The sequence below is a fragment of the Pectinophora gossypiella genome, chromosome 3, assembly GCF_024362695.1.
Source record: "Pectinophora gossypiella chromosome 3, ilPecGoss1.1, whole genome shotgun sequence".
NCBI classification, from domain to species: Eukaryota; Metazoa; Arthropoda; class Insecta; order Lepidoptera; family Gelechiidae; genus Pectinophora; species Pectinophora gossypiella.
The window spans coordinates 9,455,990-9,481,332 of NC_065406.1; the positions used below are offsets into that span (position 1 = coordinate 9,455,990).

The window sequence follows — 25,343 nt, forward strand, 5'->3', positions numbered from 1 at the left end:
ACCTTGTACCTACGGTGGGTGTAGGGGACTGGTTTCTAGGGCCGTGTGGGAATGTATACAGCTGTCGTAGGTAGCAGGGTGGACACAGCTACGCTTATAAGTATGGATTTGTGAACGTGGAAATTCATTTGAATGGCAAATATTGTGACAATACCGACGACCAATATTTGGCAATATTGCTATTTGACATTTAAAACACATAATAACGGGTTCTTACTGCGTTTAAAGTAGGGATACCCGATATAGAAAGAAAGAAAAGAAAGAGGGTAGACAGATATGTCCGCCCGTAGAAAATTATAGATCTACCTACTCCACTCCAATCTCATCAATCATCCCGTGTTCATGGCATCGGGAGTCTCATATCCCTACTTTAAACGCGGTAAGAACTCGTTATTATTTGTTTTAATTACTTATGATAATAATCGCGTAAACTTAAAACAATGTATTTGACATTTGTTTGCATTGCGCACTTACTTTTAGGTATATGCGCAAATGTCAAATTGCAATATTGCTTTCTTAGGGGAATTGCTTCGATGTGGCCATTTTAACCCCCCAGAACTGCAGTCGTAGTTGGTATGGAGTGCTAAGATGCAATAGGTACTTAAGTCATCATCATCATCAATCAGCCTGCATCATCCCACTGTACCATACATCATAAAAACCATACAGGGTGTTAGTGACATCATAACGAATACTGAGGGGGATGATTCAGGCTATGATTCTGAGTTAATATCAAGTGGAATTTTCCGTCGCAAAATGTATGATTTTTTTCTATACTTTTGCGAAGGAAAATTCCACTTGATATTTTCTCAGAATAATGAGCCGTATCACCCTCCTCAGTATTCGTTACAATGTCACTAACATCCTGTATAGTGACAGTTTTTAGAGTATGTTTTATGGTGGTGAGGATACAGTCTCTAGTCGTCTTTAACGACATGCTGGATATGTCAAGCAGCTGAATGTATTATGATGTTCGTTCATTGATAAGCTTAGTAAGAGTCAGACTTAGGTTATAGGTAAATGAGCGCGTTTTTATCAATAGACTATCACGAGACATAAAATATTTAGACGAAAAAACATATCGAATTTTAACTGCTCTAAAAAGACAAAATGTAAAATATAGCCATGACGGAAAATATTGTAGAATATTGAATGTTGTTCAGACCAATGTCCTGCTAGCAGCTATAGATTCTTGCGGCCGAGACTTTTAGACACAATAGTTTAACAATGGGGTTTGGACCTGAAAAGACGTTTGGGCCATAAGACCATAAATGGTAGTAGAAATCACCTTCATAATTAAGTAAATTGATATAATAAAGCAAGAAAACCGCATGATTTATACTCAATATCTCCACGTGCCGTAATAAGACCCTTAAGGATACCTATTCTTCTTCTTCTTATCGTGTGGGTTGTGAGGTAGAATACAAACCTCATCAACTCTGGTGTCAGGGTTATAATTGAGCCGCCAAAGGCCCCTGACATGGCTCACGTAACGATTACTCACTTGCATCAGTAAATAGTAACCGGGACCAACGGCTTAACGTGCCTTCCGAAGCACGGATCATCTTACTTTCGGACAATCAGGTGATCAGCCTGTAATGTCCTAACCAAACTAGGGATCACAAAGTGATTTTTGTGATATGCCCCCACCGGGATTCGAACCCGGGGCCTCCGGATCGTGAGTCCAACGCTCAACCACTGGACCACAGAGGCCGTTAAGGATATAAGGATATAATAACATTTTCCAATAACGTTATAAGTATATAAGCATGTGTATTCAATATTTATATACTGAAGCGTCCATATATTTTGCAACTCGCGCTGGGGGCGGGAGGCGGGGCTCCGGTCGCCCCTCCCCTTTCCCAGCAAACAGGTTCGCAAACAATGTTCGCAAACCACTCCAACTTATAACTTTGTACGGTCACGAGCATTAATATGTATACACTTTGGTACCATGTCACATTAACTTTTTTGACAAATTGAACTGTAAGTCTCACTAAATGTCAAATATGTTAGTGCGACAGAGTCCTAAAGTGGGTACATTATATTGCTCATGACTGTACTTGTTATATCTTATGACTTCTTTTATGAACTTGCTCAGCCCTATTTGGTATGGATTTATGATGTTCCAAGAAAGATTAACTGGAGTAGGTAAGCTGAACAAATTGACTATTAATGTAAAATACATAGCTAGCAACTAAAATTGCTGTTCTATATATACAATAAATGAATAATTAATTAAAAGTGGATTAAAATAAAATAAAATTACATTTTGCACTTTTTGAACATACCTAAGTGAGTGGATAAAGCAAGAAAATAAATAAATAAGTACTTAATATTTAAATGAACATAGATTTTCATATTAAATAATATATTCAAATCTATAATGTTAAATAATATAATACATTCTTTTGGAAGCAAATAGTTATAAATTATTTTAAGGATTGCTGCAGATGTCATATAAAGTGATATTAAGGAATGTATACCTACATTTTTTTACATACTTTACAAATAAATGTTTTATTTATACCTTAATATAGACATTTAGTTATATTTATGTTCTGAAGGTTTAATTAAAATTGCCAATTTGTTTAACGGATTTTTAAGTTAATAAAAAGCAGTAACCGTATTTCTTAATAGCCATAATAGTACCTACTTAATAATATTTGACCGATTATAACTTGGGTTATGTCATCCATCACCTCATAAACTGCCTATATACGTCCCACTGCTGGGCACAGGCCTCCCCTCAATCAACCAGAGGGGGTATGGAGCATACTCCACCACGCTGCTCCACTGCGGGTTGGTGGAGTAGTTTTTACGGGTAATAGCCGGAACCAACGGCTTAACGTGCCCTCCGAAGCACGGAATCATCTTACTTTTTCGAACAATCAGTTGATTCAAGCCTGAAAAGTCCTTACCAAACAAAGGATTGTCTTACAAAGTGATTTCGACAATGTCCCCATCGGGAATCGAACCCGGACCTCCAGATCGTGAGCCTAACGTTCTAACCATTAGACCACGGAGGCTGCATCCATCATCTCACCAGTCAATAATTCAACATTTATGGTTCATCTTCGAAGCTGATGCTGACAAGGATACTTCAGCAGGGGCTCTAAATAATTCCATTAGGTTTACGAGAGCTAGTGGACTATACTCCACTGCACTATAATTCACCTAGTAAAATCTTATCTATTGTTTAATTATGTTATATTATGTCTACCAGTTTTTATCGCAGAATTTATCGAAGAAGGTTAGCGTTCGCATATTGAGCTTTGTCGCAAGTTATATTCTCATTGAAAGAACTAGGTAGATAGGTACCTAATACATTGCCAAATACAGAATCAGCAAACATTAAATAATCGTCATTGAGTTCTTTATAAGATTCAGAAGGCCGATGCTTGAGCCTCAAAATATCTTTTTATTGATTTTACTATTATTTATATAATATATATATATATACCTTGTTTTAACCTGTGTTACAATTTTAAAAACATCCATATTCGTATTAATAAAACAATTAAAATTGAAAAAAAAAAACATTATACTTACAAGCTAATTTATTATTCCAACAACGAAACGGACAACATTAGTTTGTAGAAAAAACAAAAAGATTTAACAATTCAATTGCAGGAACTAAGAAATTATGTCACCCGAAGGGACATGCATTGCAAAGGCACTTTTTGTCTGTCATTTTATATGAAAAGAGCGATGGACAATGTCTTTAGTCCAGCCAACGTCTTGTTTAGGAAACAGCGCTACAAAATAATGGAGGAGTGAAATCGTAAGCCCACCATGACGACACAGACGTTTCAATGAACCATAAATTACTTCAAAACGACAAATGGTGGGCAAAAGCCAAGCAAAGCTTTTGTGTCTCAATGGACGATGTGTAACTGTGTTAAGGAATTGCTGAATTTATCATCGGTTTAATGAAAATATCACCTGGATGTCCGTGATTTTATGCCCGGAAGTTGTCTGCGCGTTTTGTAAATAGGATTTCGTAACAAATATCGCCATAGTTATATTGCTATTGAGCGTTCAGTTGTGAATTACCTACAATCTTGGGTTTCCTGGTAAGGGAATCGTATCTAGGTAAGTGCAGGGGTTAGGGAATGCAACCCCGACTCTAGATCGCAAATTCGAGATCCCGCGGGATTGGAAATATCAATCCCGCGAGATGCAGAAATTTTCGGGATCTCGTCTAGTTCATAAAGAAATAAGTTAGGATGGTAGAAAACGATGAAAACTGCTTGTTTGTGATAGTATGGCAAGTCCTTTTCCTTTGTCGGTCTAGTCTATAAATAACTACCTATTCTTTTTTCCTTCCGCCCCAAAGTGTAAATTAATCGAATACAATTGGGTAGTTTCCTAGGTAAAAGGCCGCCATTTGCCATGTACCTAATTAAGAGCCTTTTTGTAATTATTTCTTTTTATTTTGGTGCAATAAAGTGTATTTGTATTGTATTGTAAAAGATAAATTATGAAATTCTGGTTACTAATTAAAGATAGATCTAAAAGCGACAAAAACCGTTTCCTCTTTTCTATTTAACTTATTTAGGAATTTTGATAAAGAAAAATGTAATAATGAATGCGACATTTTATCACGTTTTTCTATGACGTCACACGTTGCTTTTTCATACAAATTTCATAGTAATTTCGTGTTTAGACGTTTACTAAAACGTAACTGATTTGACTACTTGGAAACTACCCTATTACAATAATTACAAAATACCCGCAATTTATTAAGCAGTGATAGGCTCGTAATTAAATTATCATCATCTTTCCGATTAAAGTTTTTCTCCAAAGTAATTGTAAATTATTCCAGTCTATAACGCAAGGGACAAACAAAGATTTATGATAGGCTTTAAAATTGAACACAAAAGCAGCACGGCCATATTGTTCTGCAAATTAAAAAAAAGTTTGAACTATTGTTTGACAAAACTGTGACATGTGGTTGAAAATAGTTGAAGGGCGTCTGTAAATTATAAATTGTTGTTTAGAAATTTCGTTTAGAAACAAATAGAACTAATTTATTTCTGTTTAAAAAAAAAACAAATGTTGTTTTTTTTTTCACTTGGGTAAGCCAATCACGAGTCTAAAGTGGAAATGGGCCGGACATTTGGCTAGACGCGAGGATGGTCAGTTTGCAAAGGCCGTCACGGGTGGCCACGAGATGGGAAATGGTCAGTGGGTAGACCAGAGGCCCAGTGGTTGGATGACATCTTTGCAAAGGCGGGAAAGTTGTGGATGTGGTTAGCGCAGGACCGGAAAGGGTGGTGCAAAATGGAGGAGGCCCTATGCCGTGGGATGATGATGATGATGAGTACCTACCTACTTACACAAAGACACAAACACAACTAACACCCGTGATGCCAGATTCAAATAAAGCGATGTGCCCCGCAGGTATAACACATAGCAAGGCGTCCGGGGCACATGCCAAGTAATTAGAAGGCAACTTACAACGGCACTCGTTTTTAATTTGCAGAACGACCTCGGTGGTCCAGTGGTTGAGCCTTGGGCTCAAGATCCGGAGGTCCTGAGTTCGATTCTCGGTGGGAACATGTCTTCTTCACGATGTCAGACCACCTCGTAGGCGCCCTTCCTCGCGCACGTTTGCCATCCATTTGCCCAACGATGATCTGCTTCTCCAGACTGTGCTTCGTCACCGGTACGGTCACGAGCATTAATATGTATACACTTTGGTACCATGTCACATTAACTTTTTTGACAAATTGAACTGTAAGTCTCAGTAAATGTCAAATATGTTAGTGCGACAGAGTCCTAAATGGGTACATTATATTGCTCATGACTGTACCTAAGCTTTATTTTCCCTAAGTCGTTTACAAATCACCACATTCTACTTAAATTCTGTTTCTTTACTGGCGTGTGTTTATTTGGGCAATTAATGGGCTCCAGTATGAGCACCACCTTCAGTTGGTAGTTGGTTCTTCTTCAGTTGGTAGAACGCTTGCCTTTCACTTTAAGGTCGCACCAATAATAGGTAATAATAGGTAATAATTGTCGAATTTGTTTTCGAATTCATGGTAGGATCATAAAATATCACGTGCGCTGCGGTGAAGGAAATCATTGTGAGGAAACGTTCCCGAGAAATGCATTTTCGGAGGTATGTGACCTAACCTGTATTGGGCTGGTTTTCTCCAGAAAACCAGGTTAGATAAGCGGACCCTGTGAAAAACGGGATAATGCTAGGGAGATGATGAATAAAAAATCGTCAAAAGAATCGTCACGTTGACTGGTAGATATCTCTAGGTAATGTAACTAGTAGGTACTTGATGGCCTAAAGCCTAGATCACATGCTCCTGCTGAGATTATCAAGACTTCATTTTATTGAAGTACCTATCTACAAACACATTCAAAATAACATGAGACGAGAACTGGCGTCAGTCATTTGAATCTCCGTCGGCTCATTACAAATCAATGAGCGATCTTATCTCCCTAATCACGACGATTAGCCTTATTCATCTCTTCCTTTCCTGCCTTTATCTGCCATAAATAAGTACTTACTGCCCAAAACTTTTTAATTTAGGTTTAAAATGACACGGAAAATTACGTGGTTATTAATTAGGTAGGTACCTACCTACATCAGCTAATTTCTACGAAAATTAGTTACCAGTACGTACCACGTCAATATCAATGTACCGTCTGGTATTGACAGATCCCGCATGTGAGTAAATTTTAATGATCCAAGAGTCTACTCCATCAACGACCAATTAATAAAAATTACCTCTTACATAAAACTATTAACGTCCAGCGGCGCGCGACGCCGATAAACTGATCGAAATCATCTCCCCCGACAATAATAAATTAATTGTTTTATTATGTCACAAGCGAGACGCGATAAAAAACCGACAAATGACTACGAAATTGAGACATCCCGCTATCTCCTTTATTAGACACGAGACCTCTTTACGGGTAACAGCCGTCATAAGATAAAACCTATCGAGAAATCAAAATGGCTGCGCTTCTAATTTTTTTCCGACCGCAGCGTGAGCCTTATGCTAATGAGTCCCCAAAACAAACATTGTTACAAGCCAAATGTGTAACATACAATAAAAATAAATTAAATAATAAAGGGAATCGTTAAAATGGAAGAAATGTCCGTAATTTATCCACGAGTCACCTTTTAGGCATTCCGTGGATTCCTTCGCGGCGGGGTCCCGCGTCCCGCCCGCTCTAGACGCGATCACCAAACAAAAAGGCGCCACAAAAAGACGTATTCAATAAGCCGTCGGCCATTACTGGCCGTAATCGATGAGATAAATTAATAATAATGAAATCTCGAGATGAAGACTGCTCAACTTAAAACTTAGAGAAAACCATATTTCCATTAAAATAAACTTCATCGCGCATAATTTTTAATCAGTGTTTCATTTTCCCTATTTGTGCCGAAAGATATAAATATTGACACAAATAGACGCTACCCACTACCGATCTCTACTGGGATGGACAGACTCACAAGTTATCAGTGGACAACGACCTCAGTGGTCTATTGCTGAGCGTTGGGTCAAGATCCCGGGTTGGGTCCCGGGTTTGGTTAGGACATTGCAGGCTGATCACACGGTTTTCCGAAAGTAACGATCCAGTAATGATCCAGCTACTATTTACTTAAGTAAGTAGTCAGGGGGTCATTTTACTATTTAGGTAAATAGTAGAACATACTACCCAACTCATCTGAAGTAATATGTAAGTAATGTGCAATTAATCTAAAAACGTAATGCTACTTGACATTTGTTGATATTGCGCACTTATTTTTAAATGTGCAAATGTCATAGTATTTTTTTTTTATGAATTGCTTCGATGTGTGTGTGTGTATGTGTGTGTTGGAGAATGCTACACCGACAAGAGTGTGGTTCTTACATTAATAATGATTCGATGCTTTGATGTGGCCTTAACCACCCAGGTTTTGAAAAAACCAACTGCCAAATACTAATCCGACTTTTCAACCCGAACGGGACACCAACTCATCAACTAAAGACTTACGAATTATACGGAATCATCTTGTTTTTCGGACAATCGCTGTGGTTTGGTTAGGAACCGTACTGTGCTACAATATAGGAAAACCTTTCTTGGATTTCACTATTAAAAGATTGATTTATCTTACGTGCACTTTTCACTAACACAATTGGCTTGACTATTAGGGTATACGCGCACGAGCAACTTATGTCTCCGGGATTATTTTATCTGTCAAATCAAGTCTATCGTAGCGACGCGATTCCCGGGAGATTTTTGTCCGTGGGTTCGAAGACAAGCCCGCGGCGCAACTGTCTTCTTCCCTATTGGTTTTTATTTGTTTTTTTAAAAGCGACAAAGCCAGGCTGTTAAATTCTTCAGTTCATCGAAACTTTCTGAAGTAACAAAAAAATATTTTTGGTTTCATTTATAAGTTTCCTATACAACCATAAAGTTGAAGTTGAAATAATAATCTCAAACATAATCTGAAATTTTCCGAGAGTCAGCCGATTGCTCCCAATATTGTTTTTTCGAAGTTTTCTTAAGTTTTTATACGAGTGCAATGACCACAGACGTATCTTCAAAATCCATGTTGTTGACTGCGCGCTCGTCAACAACATGCTCGTCAACGTTGCTCGTGCGCGCATACCCTTATAGGCGGCGTTGCGGCTCACCAAAAATAATGTAAACACTACGTTTGTGGGTCACTAATCACTATATACCACGTTTGTAAAGTTCGGTGAAGTGTGGGTACTTAGCGCATCATGCAATTAATTACCTCTGACTACCCCAATGAGGGAAAAATCATAATAATAAAAGATGCGTATGTCTGAAATCCATAAAATCAGAAGGTTAAACGAAGGCGGCGTTATACATACACATAAGATAAACAGCCTATATACGTCCCACTGCTAGGCACAGGCACAGGCGAGAGGCCTAAATCAACCGGAGGGGGTATAGAGCATACACCACCACGCTGCTCCAATGCGGGTTGGTGGAGGTGTTTTAACGCGGCGGCGCGCCTGTTTTTGTTTTTTTTTTGCGTTATACAACGCCATCTACATTTTTATTAGGGACCGCCTAGAAAGTCTCATTGGAAATATTGTCGTAAGTCCTGTGTGGGCATTAAGAGAAGGATTCTGTGGGCTGTGTTATAACTAAACGCGCCGCGGGTATAATACTTATTTTACAAGTGTAAAATTGCTGTCATACAACTTTAAATACCTAAACCTAAAAATAATATTGTGCTCTAACTTACCCCGTCTGCATTTGAACGCCACTTGCGCACTATCACATACTTTTAGTTATTTATCGTCATAAGTTCATAACACATAGGTAGGTATCCTGTAATATTTATTACCCGCCACATTTCTTCACAACTGCGCGTGTACAATAACGCCATCTGTGTAGTTTTTGCGTAATATTTTTTGACGCGACTTATTGTAGATTTGCCGCATTAACTACTTGGCCGGACAAATGGGCGCTCTCATCCGTAAGTTTAACTGGCAGTTATAAATTAGGAAGCAGTTATCCGTATAGAGCATTTAGTTAGTATTTTTTTGACGATACTATTGCAGATTTGAAAGAAAGAAAGAAAGAAAATATTTATTTCCATATTGGCAGATGGCATTAACTACTTGGCCAGACAAATGGGGAGCGCTGAGGGCTCTCACCTGGTACAAAATTTAAGACAACAGGTCTGAAGGTGCCCAGTTGTGCGCGAACCTCGGTTCAGGGTGTCTTCTGGGAGGATTACCTATATTTATAAAAAATAATTGACGCTAGTGTGTCAATAGCGATAAGCGCTGAATGAGGGAAATCCAGTCCGGCGGGGTCGGTATCGGGGTTCTCAAGTGTTTGTTGTCGCGAGCCGATTGGTCACCTCTATGGTTGAGTAATCGGGTCGTCACTTCGTCAATATCATATATTACGTCCTTCCGTCTTTCGGGCGCCAATCAGTTTTCAGTACTGTCCCTAAGCGGGATGTATTTTGGGTGTGGGTTTGGGACAGCACATGCAAGTGTAAATCAAGAACACATGATCCTGGTTCTTAAATTTTTATTGGTAAATTCACATTCAAATTATAGACCACGTTGATGACAGATGTTACTATACGGGATTTCTACAGATAAAATTTTATTATTTACTATGATACTGTATCGGTACTATTCAATTTCTAAAATCTACTGCGTCAATTCTACATCGACTTAGGGGTGCATAAATGCTTGAAACTCCAGTGTCAGAAGGTGACTCAGCAAGGACCGTCAGAAATAACGCGATCCGAAATACACAGTTACATGATTCATTTTACGCATTCACGATACAGATCAAACATCAAAAATATTTCTATATTAATCCGACTACTCTCACATAATCGTTAATTAAAATTGATAAAACGCATGCTCGTCACTGCGGGGGTGACGCAAACGAAATGTGTCATCGTTATAATAATTTATGCTAATCGGTTATTCCGCGAGGCGGCGATCTACGAGGATCGCTCTAGCGGATAGGTAATTCACAGACATTTGTTAAGCCCATGGTGAATCTATGAAGAGAATAATATTAAGAAACAGCGGGCGCGCGCGGCGCGGTCCACCTGAGATTCTCCGGCGCCGGCGCCCCTCACACGTCGCACGTCTCTCTCGCACCGCTCTCTTCCATCGTATAAACATTAACAACTTAACGTTACATAGTCACGGGTGAATTTTCAGTCCGATCTCTCGTGCCTCCATTACAAATCATTGTCATGCACTATAAATTTAGCTTGTATACTGGACAGAGAACTGGGATATTGTGTTGTAGAGCTACAACAATATGAATCATAATCGAGGCACAATATACGAATAAAATGAAATATATTAATCTAAAACGTTTTACATCGCTTATGATATAAACGCGGAGTGGGTCTGTAAAACTAATAATACCCGCATACACTGACGCTATCAACATAATAGGAAACGAAAATAATTTAGATGTGACGGATGAAACGGATTCACATTATAGGCAAATCGGTTTCGGGGACTGCAAGATGTTTCTGGTTGGGGTAGGGTCACGTGTATGGGGGCATTACGTAGTGTCGTGGCGAGGCGGGCCGCTGGGGCGAGGGCGGTGCGGGCTGCGGACTTAGGAGTCCCACCAGTCGGGCCCGCCGCTGTTGCCGCCGCCGCCGCCGCCGCCGCCGTACGAGCCGCCGTAGTTGCCGCCGTACGACCCACCGCCGTAGCCGAAGCCTGCAATAAAAGAATCATTAGACTCGGATCTTGGAGCGATATAAACTATCGCTGTCTACGTATGGACTACTCGCGCTACTACTACTGGTCAGTAGGACGTAGCGTGAGGAATAACCGTAGTTACTGGATCCCATGGAGGAGGGTCCGGCGGAGCGCGGCTGCTGGCGCGGCTGCGTGCGGAAGTCCCGCGCCCCGAAGCCGCTGCCGCCGAAGCGGCCGCCGCCCGAGCGGCTGCCGGCGCGCCGCCCGCCGCCACCCAGCCGCCCGTCCGCCGCCGTGTCCGTCAGCCAGCTGGAAGGTACAACATACGTGTCAACCACATCATCCTAAAACTAAATGTGACGATTACTATGACCTAATATGGAATGCCTTGTCAGTCTTAAGAGTTTGCAATTATAAAATAGACCATAATGCAATACGTTTTTGCTCGTGGTTCAGGCTCGCCCCCTATTACATGGGACTTCACCGACTACTATTATACTTCTGCCTACCCCTTCGACGATACAGGCGTGATACTATATCCAGCGTGGTTCTGGTTTATTCAATTAAATTGATAAAGATTACAAACGACGACAAAACCATAGGTTGTTTAGTCCTGTCAATTACATTGTTTGGCTAAGTTTATCTAATTAACTTCTAGAAAGAGTGGGCTTTTTGTATCCATCGGTTTTTATCAATAGCTGTAACTCTGTCACTTTTATAAGACACGACTAACTAACTACACATAATTGGGTCGTGTACTAGATTCAAGATAAATTATGAAATTCTGATTACTAAATAAAGACAGATTTAAAACCAACGAAAAACATTTTCTTTTTCTATTTAACATTTTAATCAAGAAAAACGTAATAATAAGTCCGAAATTTTATCACGATTTCTATGATGTCACAGTGTGCTTTTTCAAACAAGCTCTGTAGTAATTTCGTGTTTAGACGTTTAATAAAAAGTAAATGATTTGTCTGTAATAAGGCCAACCAGACGAGATAAAAATCGTAAACAAGCGGACCGTTACTGAGTTACATTGCGTAAGCTAGAGATTATTATCTCTGTCCTTATCACTCGTACGCGTAGTTATGGCGTCAGTTGGTCAGCGACAGCTGTCGTTTTGTGTTTCGTGGTACAGGAAAGCAGTCAGTACCGCAGCTGTGTTTAGCTGGAGACTAGACTTTTCGACGACTTACTTAGGCACGTCCTGCTTGGCCTCGACGAGTAGCTCGACCAGGTCGCGCGCCAGGCCGCGGTTGTTGTCGTTAAAGAAGCTGGTGGCCACGCCGAGGTTGCCCATACGGCCGGTACGACCGATGCGGTGCACGTACTCCTCCACGTCGGACGGCAAGTCGAAGTTGATCACGTGACGGACGTGGGGGATGTCCAGGCCTGGAGTAAAGGTAGATATTTTTTTATTTCACATAGCATGTTTTAAAGAAGGGTCGGTTTAAGAGTACTCTAAACCGGCGAGCGTGCATGAAGTCTTTGATGAGAGTGAATGAAGCGAAAGTGGTGTTTCAGGGTCGTAGTAAGCGGAATTGGGTAGTTTCCTAAGTACAGCCATGAGCAATATAATGTACCCACCTTAGGACTCTGTCGCACTAACATATTTGACATTTAGTGAGACTTACAGTTCAATTTGTCAAAAAAGTTAATGTGACATGGTACCAAAGTGTATACATATTAATGCTCGTGACCGTACTTATCAGACAGGTACCGTTTTTATTTTTTTTGTTCTTCTATCGTGTAGGTTGTGAGGTGGAGTACCAACAACATCAACCCTGGTGTCAAGGTTACTATTAAGCCGCCAAAGGCCCCTAACATGACTCATGTAACGACTACTTACATCAGTAAGTAGTAACCGGGACCAACGACTTAACGTGCCTTCCGAAGCACGGATCATCTTACTTTCGGACAATCAGGTGATCAGCCTATTGAATATGAAGAATCACCTCTAGCAGCGACGGCGGTGGCAACAAGTATGGGTGTCTGTCCGGAGCGGAAGCGGCGCAGCGCTTCCTCGCGCTCGCGCTGCGTGCGGTCGCCGTGGATCGACGTCACCGGGTACCCCTCCGTGTCCAGGTACTCTTCCAACTGATCCGCACCTGACCACAACAAACATAATAATGGAACTAAAATATATGATAAAAAAAACTTCTGTAATAAACTGGACCTGTCAAATCTTCAGGTTAGGTAAGGGGACTCTGTGAAATCGGGATAACGCTAGGGAGATGTTGAGTTAGACTTAGGCTTACTAAAAAAAAGGCTTACAAGTTACAAATTGTTGAAAAATATTTATATTAAAATTGAAAAACTGAAGTTGAAAAGTTGGCCATATCATAAACACTCATTGCCATAGAATAACGGTGGGTTTCCACCAAATCGGGAAAGAGAGAAGTAGAGATGTAACCATAGTGTACGAGAAAGCGAGAGAGAAGATGCTCTCTCCCTCGTGGTGATTGGTTCAATTCCCATTCAATTTCAATTCAATTCTGCCTGGTTACGAGTCAACGTCCGGACTTACCACTTGCGACAGGCTTTGGTGGAAACCCAGCCTGAGTTGCGTTTATTAGCTGATGATAGACCATCTGTTGTTATCTTTGACAAAGAAAAACATTGTTTACCAAGCAGCAGACATTATATTAAGATCTTCGATCGAATACAGTTCTTGATCTTTTTCATTCATGACGTAACAAAGCGGGGGTAATAATAATGTAACTGTTCTCACCCTTCTTGGTTTCAACGAACACCAGGGTGAGTTGGTCCTCCTCGGGGCGCGAGCGTTGCAGCAAGTTGGACGCGTTCAGCAAGTCCAGAAGGAACGAGCGCTTTTGTGACTCTTCTACCCAGACCACCTGCGAAATAATTTTATTTTTATTACATGCGTTTATGTTGGTTACATCATGACTTATGCAGGGGTTTTCGCTCAGGCGAGTCTCTCTAGTCCATCGTCCTCAGGTGATACAAATCGTTTCACGCAAAACGCCGCGTGACTTCGTGGTTCCCTCGCAAAGTTGGCAAATTAGTTAATCTGCGACAAATCTACAAAATGTTGCGAAACTTTCAAATTATACGCTCGCAAAACGTTATGTATTTTTGTATAATGAGTAAGATGAACGTATACAGAAATCGGTTTACTATCAGATTGGCCTTCCAATTACTAAAACACGTAGGTTTGGCATTCAGCCAAGTCAGAGGCCTTCTCACAACTACACATTCTACTAACTCTCTAAACATCCAAATGTTCGCAAGTGTGTCCAGATTAAGATGTTACTAAGCTGAATTTATATATACCGTACGAGTGCTTTGCTTATAAAAATAATAATCATCGTTTATTTACTAAAGGAAGATGGACAACATAAAACACACATAGTTACATAACAATAACAAAGCGGATAGCGGCGGTCCCTGCACTAAGCGCAGCTTATATAGCAGGGGCCAGGATACGATAGCCAGATAAAACATAGTGTAGGTAGGTATTGTAAAAATTAAGTAAAATACCAAAAAAGAATAACAAGAGTTTTACAAGGAATAAAAACGAAAATAAAAAAAACTTGTGTGAGGAGTGTCTTACACATATACAAGAGTGAATGGGCGATGCTTACCTTCTGGGTAATATTCTCGGAGGTAGACCCGACGCGTCCGACAGCGAGGAAAACATAATTGAAGAGGAAGTCCTGCGCCAGCACTTGGATCTGCTTGGGGAAGGTAGCGGAGAACATGAGGGTCTGTCGCTCGCCGGTCTTGGGCATGGTGTGCCCTTCAACGATCTTGCGGATCTGTGGCTCGAAGCCCATGTCCAGCATGCGGTCGGCCTCGTCGAGCACAAGATGGCGGCAGTGGTCGAGCGCCACGCGCCCGCGGGACAGCATGTCCACGAGCCGGCCCGGCGTCGCGACCAGCAGGTGGCACCCGCGCTCTAGCTCGCGGAATTGTTCATGTATCGGGGAGCCGCCGTACCTACGGAAATATACGTAGCCACTTAGTTATTTGAAGCTCTCATTAGCTATTTCCCACCACAATTTAAGACGTAAACTGTGTCCGTCTCTTGTTCTGCCTGTCTGGTTTGTTACAGCTTTAGATAAATATCATACATACAGAAACAGCCATATAAGTCCCACTATTGGGCACAGGCCCAGCAGCCCAGTGTATATTGGCCCCGATTCCTGCAAACACCGCCTAATTTTATTTTAAGTTATATCCGTCATTTTCATATCCGTCGAAAAGGAAAGGGACGGATGATTCACAGCTCTTAATTTTAGGAAGAATGAGTAAATGAATGTGTCGGATTATTGACTGCTGTAAAATTTTTAGACGGTTGGTTTAGATTTGTACTTAAAATTGACGTGTGTTCCATAAATTTTATGCTTGTCAATTACCCGTCCCTTTCCTTTTCGGCGGATAAGAAAATGACAGATATAACTTAAAATAAAATTAGATGGTATTTACAGGAATTAGCACCATTGTGTACTTATACATAAAATCAAAGAAAGAAGGAATAAATTTGCATGTGGCCTTCTAAAATTTTTACACGTCTTATTTGCGTATGCGTCTAATAAATAGGCTGGTTTCCAACTAGTCAAATCAGTAAAGCAACCTAAGGTCATAGAGAAACTGACAAAATATCGCACTTATTATTACATTTTTCTTTATCAAAATTCATAAATATCTGTTTTTATTTAGTAATCAGTATTTCAAAATTTATCTTTGACCTAGAAAACTACCCCATTGTCTTTCCAACTACAAAATATACATAGTTATTCTTCCACAATATTTTGAAGTGATAAACACTAGTAAACGTTGAAATGGTATACTTACACGACACAGGGTCGCACACGGGAGCGGTAGGCGAATTTCCTAGCCTCGTCATAAATTTGGGTGGCGAGCTCGCGTGTCGGAGCCAGAACCAAGCCCAGAGGGTACTGCTTGCGTCGGTTGTACGGCCTGCCGCAGAAACACACAATACATATATTAATAAATCAATACATATATTTTAATACACACTTCCTCTCTTCCCTTCAACGTTTCTGTGCCCTACAGGGTCCATGTTTTAGTTCCTATGCCTATGTAACACTCCATTGTACTACATGGAATGCAATAAATAATTGAGAATTTAATAAGGTTAAGGTGGTTGACCGTTGGGCTCACGATCCGGAGGTCCCGGGTTCGAATCCCGGCGGGGACATAATCACAAAAATCACTTTGTGATCCCTAGTTTGGTTAGGACATTACAGGCTGATTACCTGTATGTCCGAAAGTAAGACGATCCGTGCTTCGGAAGGCACGTTAAGCCGTTGGTCCCGGTTACTACTTACTGATGTAAGTACGTAGTCGTTACATGAGTCATGTCAGGGGCCTTTGGCGGCTCAATAGTAATCCTGACACCAGGGTTGATGAGGTTGGTAATTCACCTCACAACCCACACGATAGCAGATGGCAATAAGGTAACCCCATGTTACATGGGCCTGTAACATAGCTGGCAAGGGGCACCCACCCAGGGTGTTTATTCTATACAATTCTGTCTTCGGGGACGATAAATTCAAATTCAAAAATATCTTTATTCAATAGTTACACTTTGAATCGTCAATTTTTACATAACAACCGTCTCATCCGCCTAAAACTACGGCAGCTTTTCACAACCTGTATAGCCGGGGAAAAGAAGCTGCAAGAAAAACCTCGGCACAGGGCCCTAGACGTTCTTTTAAAAAAATAAATAAACATAAAATGGTATAACAATATTTTGTTAATTATATTCCAGTCTATCAAGGCCAATTTTTTGCCTTCCCTATAAGACACGACGTTAACCTTTTCTTTAATTTGTTCCATTGGCCTATGATAGACTGGAATGGAAAATGCTACACCGACAAGAGCGTGGCTCTTAAATTGATGATTTGATGTATGATAAGTTGACTCACCCCATATGCTTAACGGGTCCAGCCTCGTACATCTGGTTGAGTATGGGGACGAGGAACGCGGCAGTCTTCCCGGAGCCGGTCTGCGCGCACGCCATCACGTCGCGGTGACCGAGCACTATCGGGATCGCATACTTCTGCACCGGCGTCGGTTTGTCGTAGCGAGCGTGGGTAATGTTCGAGCGCATTATTTCCGTCAGGTTAACATCCTCAAACTGGAAAAGACATTATTATGTTGTTAATATTCAGTCCTCTTTTGATTAATAACGGAAATCCTATGCCGTTTAAATGGGATGTTTATGTGATCTTCTCTCTTGTGGATCGTGACACCAATGATAAACCTCATCAACCCTGGTGTCAGGGTTACTATAATGTAGAGTGTGGATAATTAACATAACATAAACAGCCTATATACGTCCCCTTGGTGGGCACAGACCTCCCTTCAATTAACCAGAGGGGGTATGGAGCATACGCCACCACGCTGCTCCACTGTGAGTTGATGTGGGTTAATTAATGCTGTAGTAAAATATTTACTACATAAACTCACGCTGGTAATGAAGTCTGGCACGCGGTCGCCGCTAGCCTCCACCGGTATATCCTCGTATTTGGAAAAGTTGATGCCTGTGTTGCCCGTGCCAAACAGCTCCAACTCCTGCCGCTCGTCGCGAGGTAGCGGGATCGTCCAGTCATTCTATACCAGAAACATTAACACCAATGTAGAATAAAATATTTACACACCATTAAATTAAAATCACATTATCATTATAGCGAATTAGTCTAAGATAGATGCGATAGGAATTTCTAGTAAGTAGACATCTCACCTTCGACCTCGTCATCGCTTATCGAGAAGCGAGACCGAGGTCAACCTGGCGCGTCAAATTACAACCAACACCGTAGACATACGGTCCTTTCTATTACAGAAGAGAAAGACGCGTTGTCGCTGGCTAAGATGGAAATGAAACCAAAAAAGCAGGCCCAGTGAGGTAACGCATCAAATATAAAACAGTGTTTACCTCGTAAGTTTGTGAGTTTACCTCGTCCCTACGAGAGCTTGTGCGGCGGACGTCGTCGGAGGCCCAGCGCGAGTTGGTGCGTTCGTCGGCGCGCGGCTCGGGCTCCTTCCAGCGGTCGTTGCGCGGCTGCAGCGGCTCCTCGTCGTCCCTCTCGGCGCGCCCCCCCGCGCCCGCCTCGCGCGTGCGCCCGCCGCCCCCGCCCCCGCGCTCGCGCGCGCCCCACCGCTCGCCGCCAGACTCCCATCGGTCTGTATCGCCATTTTGGTATCCGGATTCACGACCTACGAAAGAATATGGTGAAGAGGTTGCTTCTAAAAGTTACAGCGCTTCCGGATTAGACTTGTCTGAGATTAGTTTTTTCTTAATATGGTTTGCTTGCTGTGCAAAGTCGCCTAATATGACGGCGCTATAATAATGCATAAATCACAACGAACAGTGAGAGTACAGTCACTTGTATGAAACGACGTACGTGTAAATATTGTGAAGGATAGTCAGTCAAATTCTAGTTAACAAATGATTCAGGATTCAACTTTCTAACCAAATGTGTTTTCGATGTCAGTCTGTTACTTCCAAAACTACACATACACTGGTCCTGAGCACTTTACCGACAAAAAAAATACACTACTACCGGTGCGTATGAGTATATTTCTTGATAGCGAGTTAATGTGGTAAGGACTGGACCTGTCGGCCGTCGTGTTTTTCCAACTCGTTATAATCTGGGAATCTTCAAGGCTAGAATGAATAGGCATTTGCTAGGTAAGCGTGATGCATCCTAGACAATATCGTCACTTACCATCAAGTGAGATTGTGGTCAAACGCGAGCCTATATTATTTAAAAAAAGAGTAAAAATGTTGAATTACCGCGGTCCCTGCGCGGGAATCGCGAATCGTAGCCGCGATCGTGTTCACGGTCGCGGTCACGCTCGCGGTCGTCGCGCCGACCACCACGGTCGTAACCTCTAGAGCTGCCTCCGAATGATGAACGGACGTCCCTCGACTCGCTAGGACGACTGTCTAAGCTGGAATGCTTAGACTCTTCTCCTAGAAAGAAAACATGCTAACGTTAAGGTACGAGTTGGCAGCGGACGACATGAGGCAGCAGAGGACGACGTGTCGCAGCGGTACAACTGGTTTCTATGTATTTCTATAGCAGCGACATGTCGTTGGCAATGAAAGATATTTCATAGAAATACATAGAAACCAATAGTGTCTCTGCGACACGTCGTCCTTTACACTTAAGCCAATAGACGGGCGTTTAGGCGTAGTAGGTTATATGGGTTGAGCGGTGCCTACCTTAGCAACGGCTTTGCGAACCCTAGAAAAAAGTATCGTCTAAGTAAAAATTACTAACCTAACCACCAGGATTCGAACCTGGGACCTCCGAATCGAAGACTACGCGGTTGTCACTTAGAATTACTAGTCACGTTTGTTTATCAAACAACATATTATAGCTACACTAACGCCCACCCACACGTGGATAAGGATAAAATCAAGAGAAAACAAATTGCAGCCGTTGCTATTTGACTCCTAATAACATTTATGGTATCAGACTAGTCAAGAGACGAAAAAAATGATTGATTAAAGAGTCAGATGCTCTCTCACGTGATGGAATAAATATTGGCAATGGCACATCGCAGACACTCCATACTAGGGAATCCATCTCGATCTCGCGAGATCTCGTCCTGACGTATAATCCCGAAGCATAATATGACGAAATCCCGTTCGAGATTGACGGGATTGGGCGAATCTCTGAGTTATATTTTTGTAACGTAACTCATGTAACGATTACTCACTTACATCGGTAAATAGTAACCGGGACCAACGGCTTTACGTGCCATCCGAAGCACGCATCATCTTAATTACGAATAATCAGGTGATCAGCCTGTAATGTCCTAACCAAACTAGGGATCACAAAGTGATTTTTGATATCCCCACCGGGATTCGAACCCGGAGCCTCGGGAATATCTTGATTATCGGCGTGTATTATTTACAAGGGAAGTATGTTGGTCATACATCATGACACTGCGGCCTATTTCCTTTTCTAGGATTCATTGCACTAAAAGATAGTGGTGTCATAAACCATATCCACTGCTCTTATAAATACAGATTGAAATTTACTTGTTTATTTCCCTTTGTTACATTCTGTAAAACTTCCTACAAGATAAGAAGCTGATAATTCCAATAATAGGTATTTAATCTTTGGCCTACTTTCTACATACGATTCACATATTCAAAAAACAATCAAGCATCTACTACTTAGACTCTCAGCCACATTTGTATCAAGCTGGACAGCAACACAATAGGGTCAAAAGATAAATTATAAAATGTCCAAGATGTTCAAAATCAACCCCATTTTTCGAATTTGAATTAAGAACTACGCAATGACGTATATATGTATATATACGTAACAATGAGTACGACTTTTGACCACGTTAATTGATGTCGTCATGGTTTTGTTTTCTCATAGAAACGCCGTATACATTTTCCATTTGGTTAGGTTCATCATCATCAGCCCATTAACGTCCCCACTGCTGGGGCACGGGCCTTCCCTATGGATGGATAGGGAGATTGGGCCTTAAACCACCACGCGGGCCCAGTGCGGATTGATGGTTATTAACGACTGCTAATGCAGCCGGGACCAACGGCTTAACGTGCCTTCCGAAGCACGGAGGAGCTCGAGATGAAAACTTTTTTTTTGTGGTCACCCATCCTAAAGTTGCTTAACTTCAACAATCGCAGACCGAGCGCGTTTACCGCTGCGCCACCGAGCTCCTTGGTTAGGTTACCAGAATACATCTTGCAGACACTTGGTACTAAAAGCCTAAACTCGATAGATGAACTATAGATACGAGCCCATAGTCTATTAGGTAGCTAGTTCATATTGGGAGACGAAATTATAATTATATAATATTTTAATTCCCCTCCAGTTGATTGAGGGCGCGACCTTTCCCCAGCAGTGGAGACTTATGTACCTTATACTTTAATCAAAATAAGAATGCTATAAAATCTTATGCCTGTTACATAATCTATTATTTTGATTCAATTTAAATCTATGAACCCATACCAAATTAATGAAATTCGATTAAAAATGAAGTGTAAATTACAAATGTTGATAAAATGGTAACCTTGATCAAATACTGACATATTTAATTTGAATACGAAATTGACAGCACATTTAAAATATATTTCCCCATTTGATACCACGGGCTACAAAGACCCCGACAAAAAATAGAGTCCCTGTAATATCTTGGGGCACAGGAATGCCCCCGCCAAAACGAGCTAGAAGCAAAGGACAAGCCCCATATTTTGCCGAACATGTAGTTAGAAGCTAGTCTCTTAATAAGATCTGATAACTTTTTGACATTGCGATCGATATGTACTGGCAAATTTTACTTGAAAATGTTTTTGTTGGTTTTGACGAAGCTTGTGCGGATTTTATTATGTATGAATTGAATATGCTTTCCCTTATTTTATTTTTTTAATATGAATGTTGGTACTGACGAAGCCTGTGGTGGATTTACATTCTGTTCTTTATTATTATTGTTTCTAAATTAAGTAATATATTTTTTTTATTAATTAAAATTTTTTTTATAATCTTAAGAGTAAAATTATGTTGATTGAATTCAAAAGTGACATTTTGTTGGGATATAAATAACATCATAAGTTTTGCATTTTATTTTTATTCTTTTTTAATTTTTGCCATTTGTCAGACTTAATTAATATTTTTTAATTTTGCAAAGAACCTGTTTTAACTAACTTTATTTGTACAAATTAACAAATGCATTTTATTAGAAAATTATACGAAAACATATATCTAATCTATCCTGTAAGATTCCACTGCTAATGAAGATCTTTGCATATCAACATCTGTCAATCCTATGTAAACCCTATTCAGACAATATAATATCCCTACAATAATCACTAAATGTATCTTACCTTGAGAAGTGTTGGCCTGCAACCTGCGCAGATGCGGGGGGATGTAGCGGCCAGCACTCTTAGGAGCCTGAGGCTGCAAGTCCAGACCAGCAAGCTGGAAGCATACATGTGGGATGTATAAAAGTGTAGGTAAAAGAGTAAGATAACATAAGATGAACTAGTAAGAGAGAGACAGGTACGTGAGACAGAGATGCAAGATACGTGTGTGAAAGAGAAAAGATATGAGTGACGACGTTTTCGGTTGTACATACTGGAAGAGGTAGAAAGAAAGGGACAGAAGAGGAATAGACGACGACGTGTGAGTGCGTCACTGAATGATTTTTTTCTCCAATTCGAATATTAAAGTGTTACTTCTGTTATGTGCTGTGTAAAATCATTTTAAGATAATATAGCGGGTTATGAAGACTTCAGTGTTTACTTCCCGGCTCTCTCCCACACACATAGCATGATACATGAGACATACATGGCAGGCCACAAGATACATTGTCGAAATCACTTTGTGAGACTGCCTTTTGTTAGTAAGGTAAGGACTTTGCAGGCTTGAATCACCTGATTGTCCAAAAAAGTAAGATGATTACGTGCTACGGAGAGCACGTTAAGTCATTGGTCTCGGCTATAAGCCTAAAACGCCTCCACCAACCCGCAGTAGAGCAGCATGATGGGAGTATGTCCGGTTGATTGAGGAGAGACCTGTACCCAGCAGTGGGATGTATTTGGGCTGTTTATGTTTTATGTTAATGTAACACGCACATTCATGTTACGTACCTACCTACTTGTTAATTTAAGTTTCAGCAGTATTAATATCACCACCATTGGAATATACATTTGTAAGATAAAATTAACTAAACTGCTCATGGCCTAAATATAGATAGCTTGTTAGGTGACTATTAAAAATACCTAATAGATCAAATGACTTTTTGCTGTAATTGTACCTACCTACTACAGTTATACTATTCTTAGTACATTAAAATGATGATGAATTTAATTTAGAAGATAATGGTGCTGATTCCAGCACACACCATCTATTTTTATTTTAAGTTATACCTGTCATTTTCTTATCTGCCGAAAAGGGTCGGGTAATCAACAGGCATAAAATTTATGGAACAGTCATCAAATTTTAGGCAGAAATCTATAAAACACATCCAAAATTTTATATTGGCCAATAGTCCGGCAGAATTAACTTGACAGCACACATAAAATGCGTTGCATATGAGCGAGATGTCTATGTTATGTGCATGGGTTATTGCTTAATTTTAAAATTGACAGTTATCAATCATCCGTTCCTTTCCTTTTCGGGGGATAAGAAAATTACAGGTATAACTTAAATTAAAATTAGGGTGTATCTGCAGGAATAGGGGCTATATTTTTCCACTTAAACCTTTATACAAATCAAAACATTCATTTTTTTGCACTCTCTGCACATGTAGATATTATATATTATTATAGCTTGATAAAATTTTGTCTAAATATTTTCCCTAATTGTCCGAAATCCACTACTACTTTCCCTGTTTTAATGTAGAATGACAATTGACATACCATAACTATCTTAATCAACCTTACAGTATTTTTTATCCAATTAATACTGTCCAATATGAAATGCATGAAACAGATCAATTATTAAATAAAACATATCCAAAACAATGTTTATTGACTAACATTGATCTTGGTCTTATAGGTAATTTTCTCACAAAATATTGCATGTTATTTAAACTAAACTATTATTGATAAGTAACCTACTTTGAAACATGTGGAGAAGACCTATTTGATTTATTAATTTTGATTTAGCAAGTCCTTAATTTCATAGATATAAATAGACAATGGGCAGCCATTCTTGTTATACAACAATAAATATGATTAACTAGATGAAGTAACCCAACCCATAAATTGTAATTTTTCATAAAATTTGTAAGATACTGATTTTTATAATCGGTATTTTGGTTTTTACATATAAAATTTATATGTGTTTAAGTATGTTTATTTGTACACTCTGTGCCTGCCTACATATAAGTCCCGTATAAAAGGGGGCAAGCCTATTGCTATTACGGTCTACATATTAAATCATAATGAAAAAAATATAATAATTAATTAAATAAGTATTATGATGTAAATATATTATGAGGGTATCTTAACATGTACACTATGTGCAGCACAAATACAACATCTGTCAATGAATATAACCAATTATAGCTTATCTAGATTTATGAAAGCAGAAAAATATAAACACTATTCCTATGCATAATTGGATTACAATACATTATTGTACTAGTTTCGCGATGCATTTGAAAACCTTTTGAACAATTCAAGTGCACTATTTAGCAACTGAATAGACTTCTATATAAAATGGAATTGATTTTTATAATTGAAATATGAAAGTACATAAGATAGCATCCTTAACTTCATTGAGTTCCAATTTAATTGCAGTATAAAACACTTTTTCAATAAAAATTGTATTATCAGCATGGGAAATTAGCACCAAGGTATAGCTAATTTGTATTAAACTTAGCCAATCAACCGTGAAAAATTAAAGGCTTATAAATTCCCCTTTTGACATTCAATAGGGGGAAGTAGGTGGTTACATGAATGACTGTGTATAGCCTGATACAATGCCCTATATTTACAATTAGCTTTAACAAGTGCAAAATAAGAGATTCCTCTATCAATTTATTGCGAAATCCATTTCCTCGCGCCATTTCAATGACACGCGTGTGGAACGTGACAATGACCTCACACAAAGTATCTGTGGAAAACTACCGTGATTCATCATAGGATATAAGCAATGCTTTCACATCTGCGGTAAATCAGCAAAATCAATCGAGGTACAGTGCAAGTATGGAGTCGCCATGTTGGTTATGCCAAGACACGAAAGCATTGGAATTTCATTGTTCTAGCCTCTGCTGTGCAAGACTTGCATTTTGAATTAGGACCCATCTCTTTACGAGGCAGATATACAGAAAGTGCCGCCTCTACCAAATTTTCCATTCAAGAAACCAAAAATCAATACATAGTACATGAGGTTCAGACTGACCTGCTGCTCTAGACCTGTTCCATTTTGGTTGGTAACATTACTCATATTACTACCAAGCGGTACGTTTTTTTGGGAACTTTGCTCCAAAAGTACTATACAAACACAGTTTACAATTAATTTTGCACAAACACAAATTCACAAAATCACATGAAAAGGCTTCAATTATTCTCCGAAATCACTTTTCATTCGTAGTTTTTGTTCTTCACACGGATTTGCTATAGACACTAGAGTGAATGAATGAATAACGGAAGAACGAATGGATTTA

At 40.0% G+C, this 25,343-nt stretch overlaps 2 protein-coding genes across 4 annotated transcripts in view; both read right to left on the bottom strand.

Moving 5' to 3' along the window:
- The window catches only part of LOC126381799 (zinc finger protein ZIC 4), a 59,935-nt gene extending 50,641 nt beyond the window's left edge, over positions 1–9,294 (bottom strand). The window contains exon 1 of one of the 2 annotated variants that reach the window (XM_050031290.1): positions 9,233–9,294. The gene's annotated coding sequence lies outside the window, so the exon portion shown is untranslated. The remainder of the gene's footprint in view (positions 1–9,232) is intronic. The other variant, XM_050031292.1, reaches the window with a different exon arrangement.
- Positions 9,295–10,015: 721 nt separating this feature from the next.
- LOC126381792 (ATP-dependent RNA helicase DDX3X) lies at positions 10,016–25,307 on the bottom strand. 2 transcript variants are annotated; one of them, XM_050031276.1, is made up of 13 exons: positions 25,079–25,307; positions 22,054–22,147; positions 18,979–19,158; positions 18,139–18,398; positions 17,652–17,795; positions 17,108–17,319; positions 16,011–16,136; positions 14,798–15,152; positions 13,921–14,047; positions 13,145–13,297; positions 12,386–12,581; positions 11,329–11,495; positions 10,016–11,204 (listed from the first exon to the last, which is right to left on the bottom strand). In XM_050031276.1, exons 1-13 carry the CDS (start codon positions 25,121–25,123, stop codon positions 11,098–11,100), a joined length of 2,166 nt encoding a protein of 721 aa, XP_049887233.1. In that variant the 5' UTR covers positions 25,124–25,307; the 3' UTR covers positions 10,016–11,097. The 2 variants fall into 2 exon arrangements, with proteins under 2 accessions (XP_049887233.1, XP_049887232.1); XM_050031275.1 differs by having other exon boundaries at positions 18,118–18,398.
- Positions 25,308–25,343: the final 36 nt, after the last annotated feature.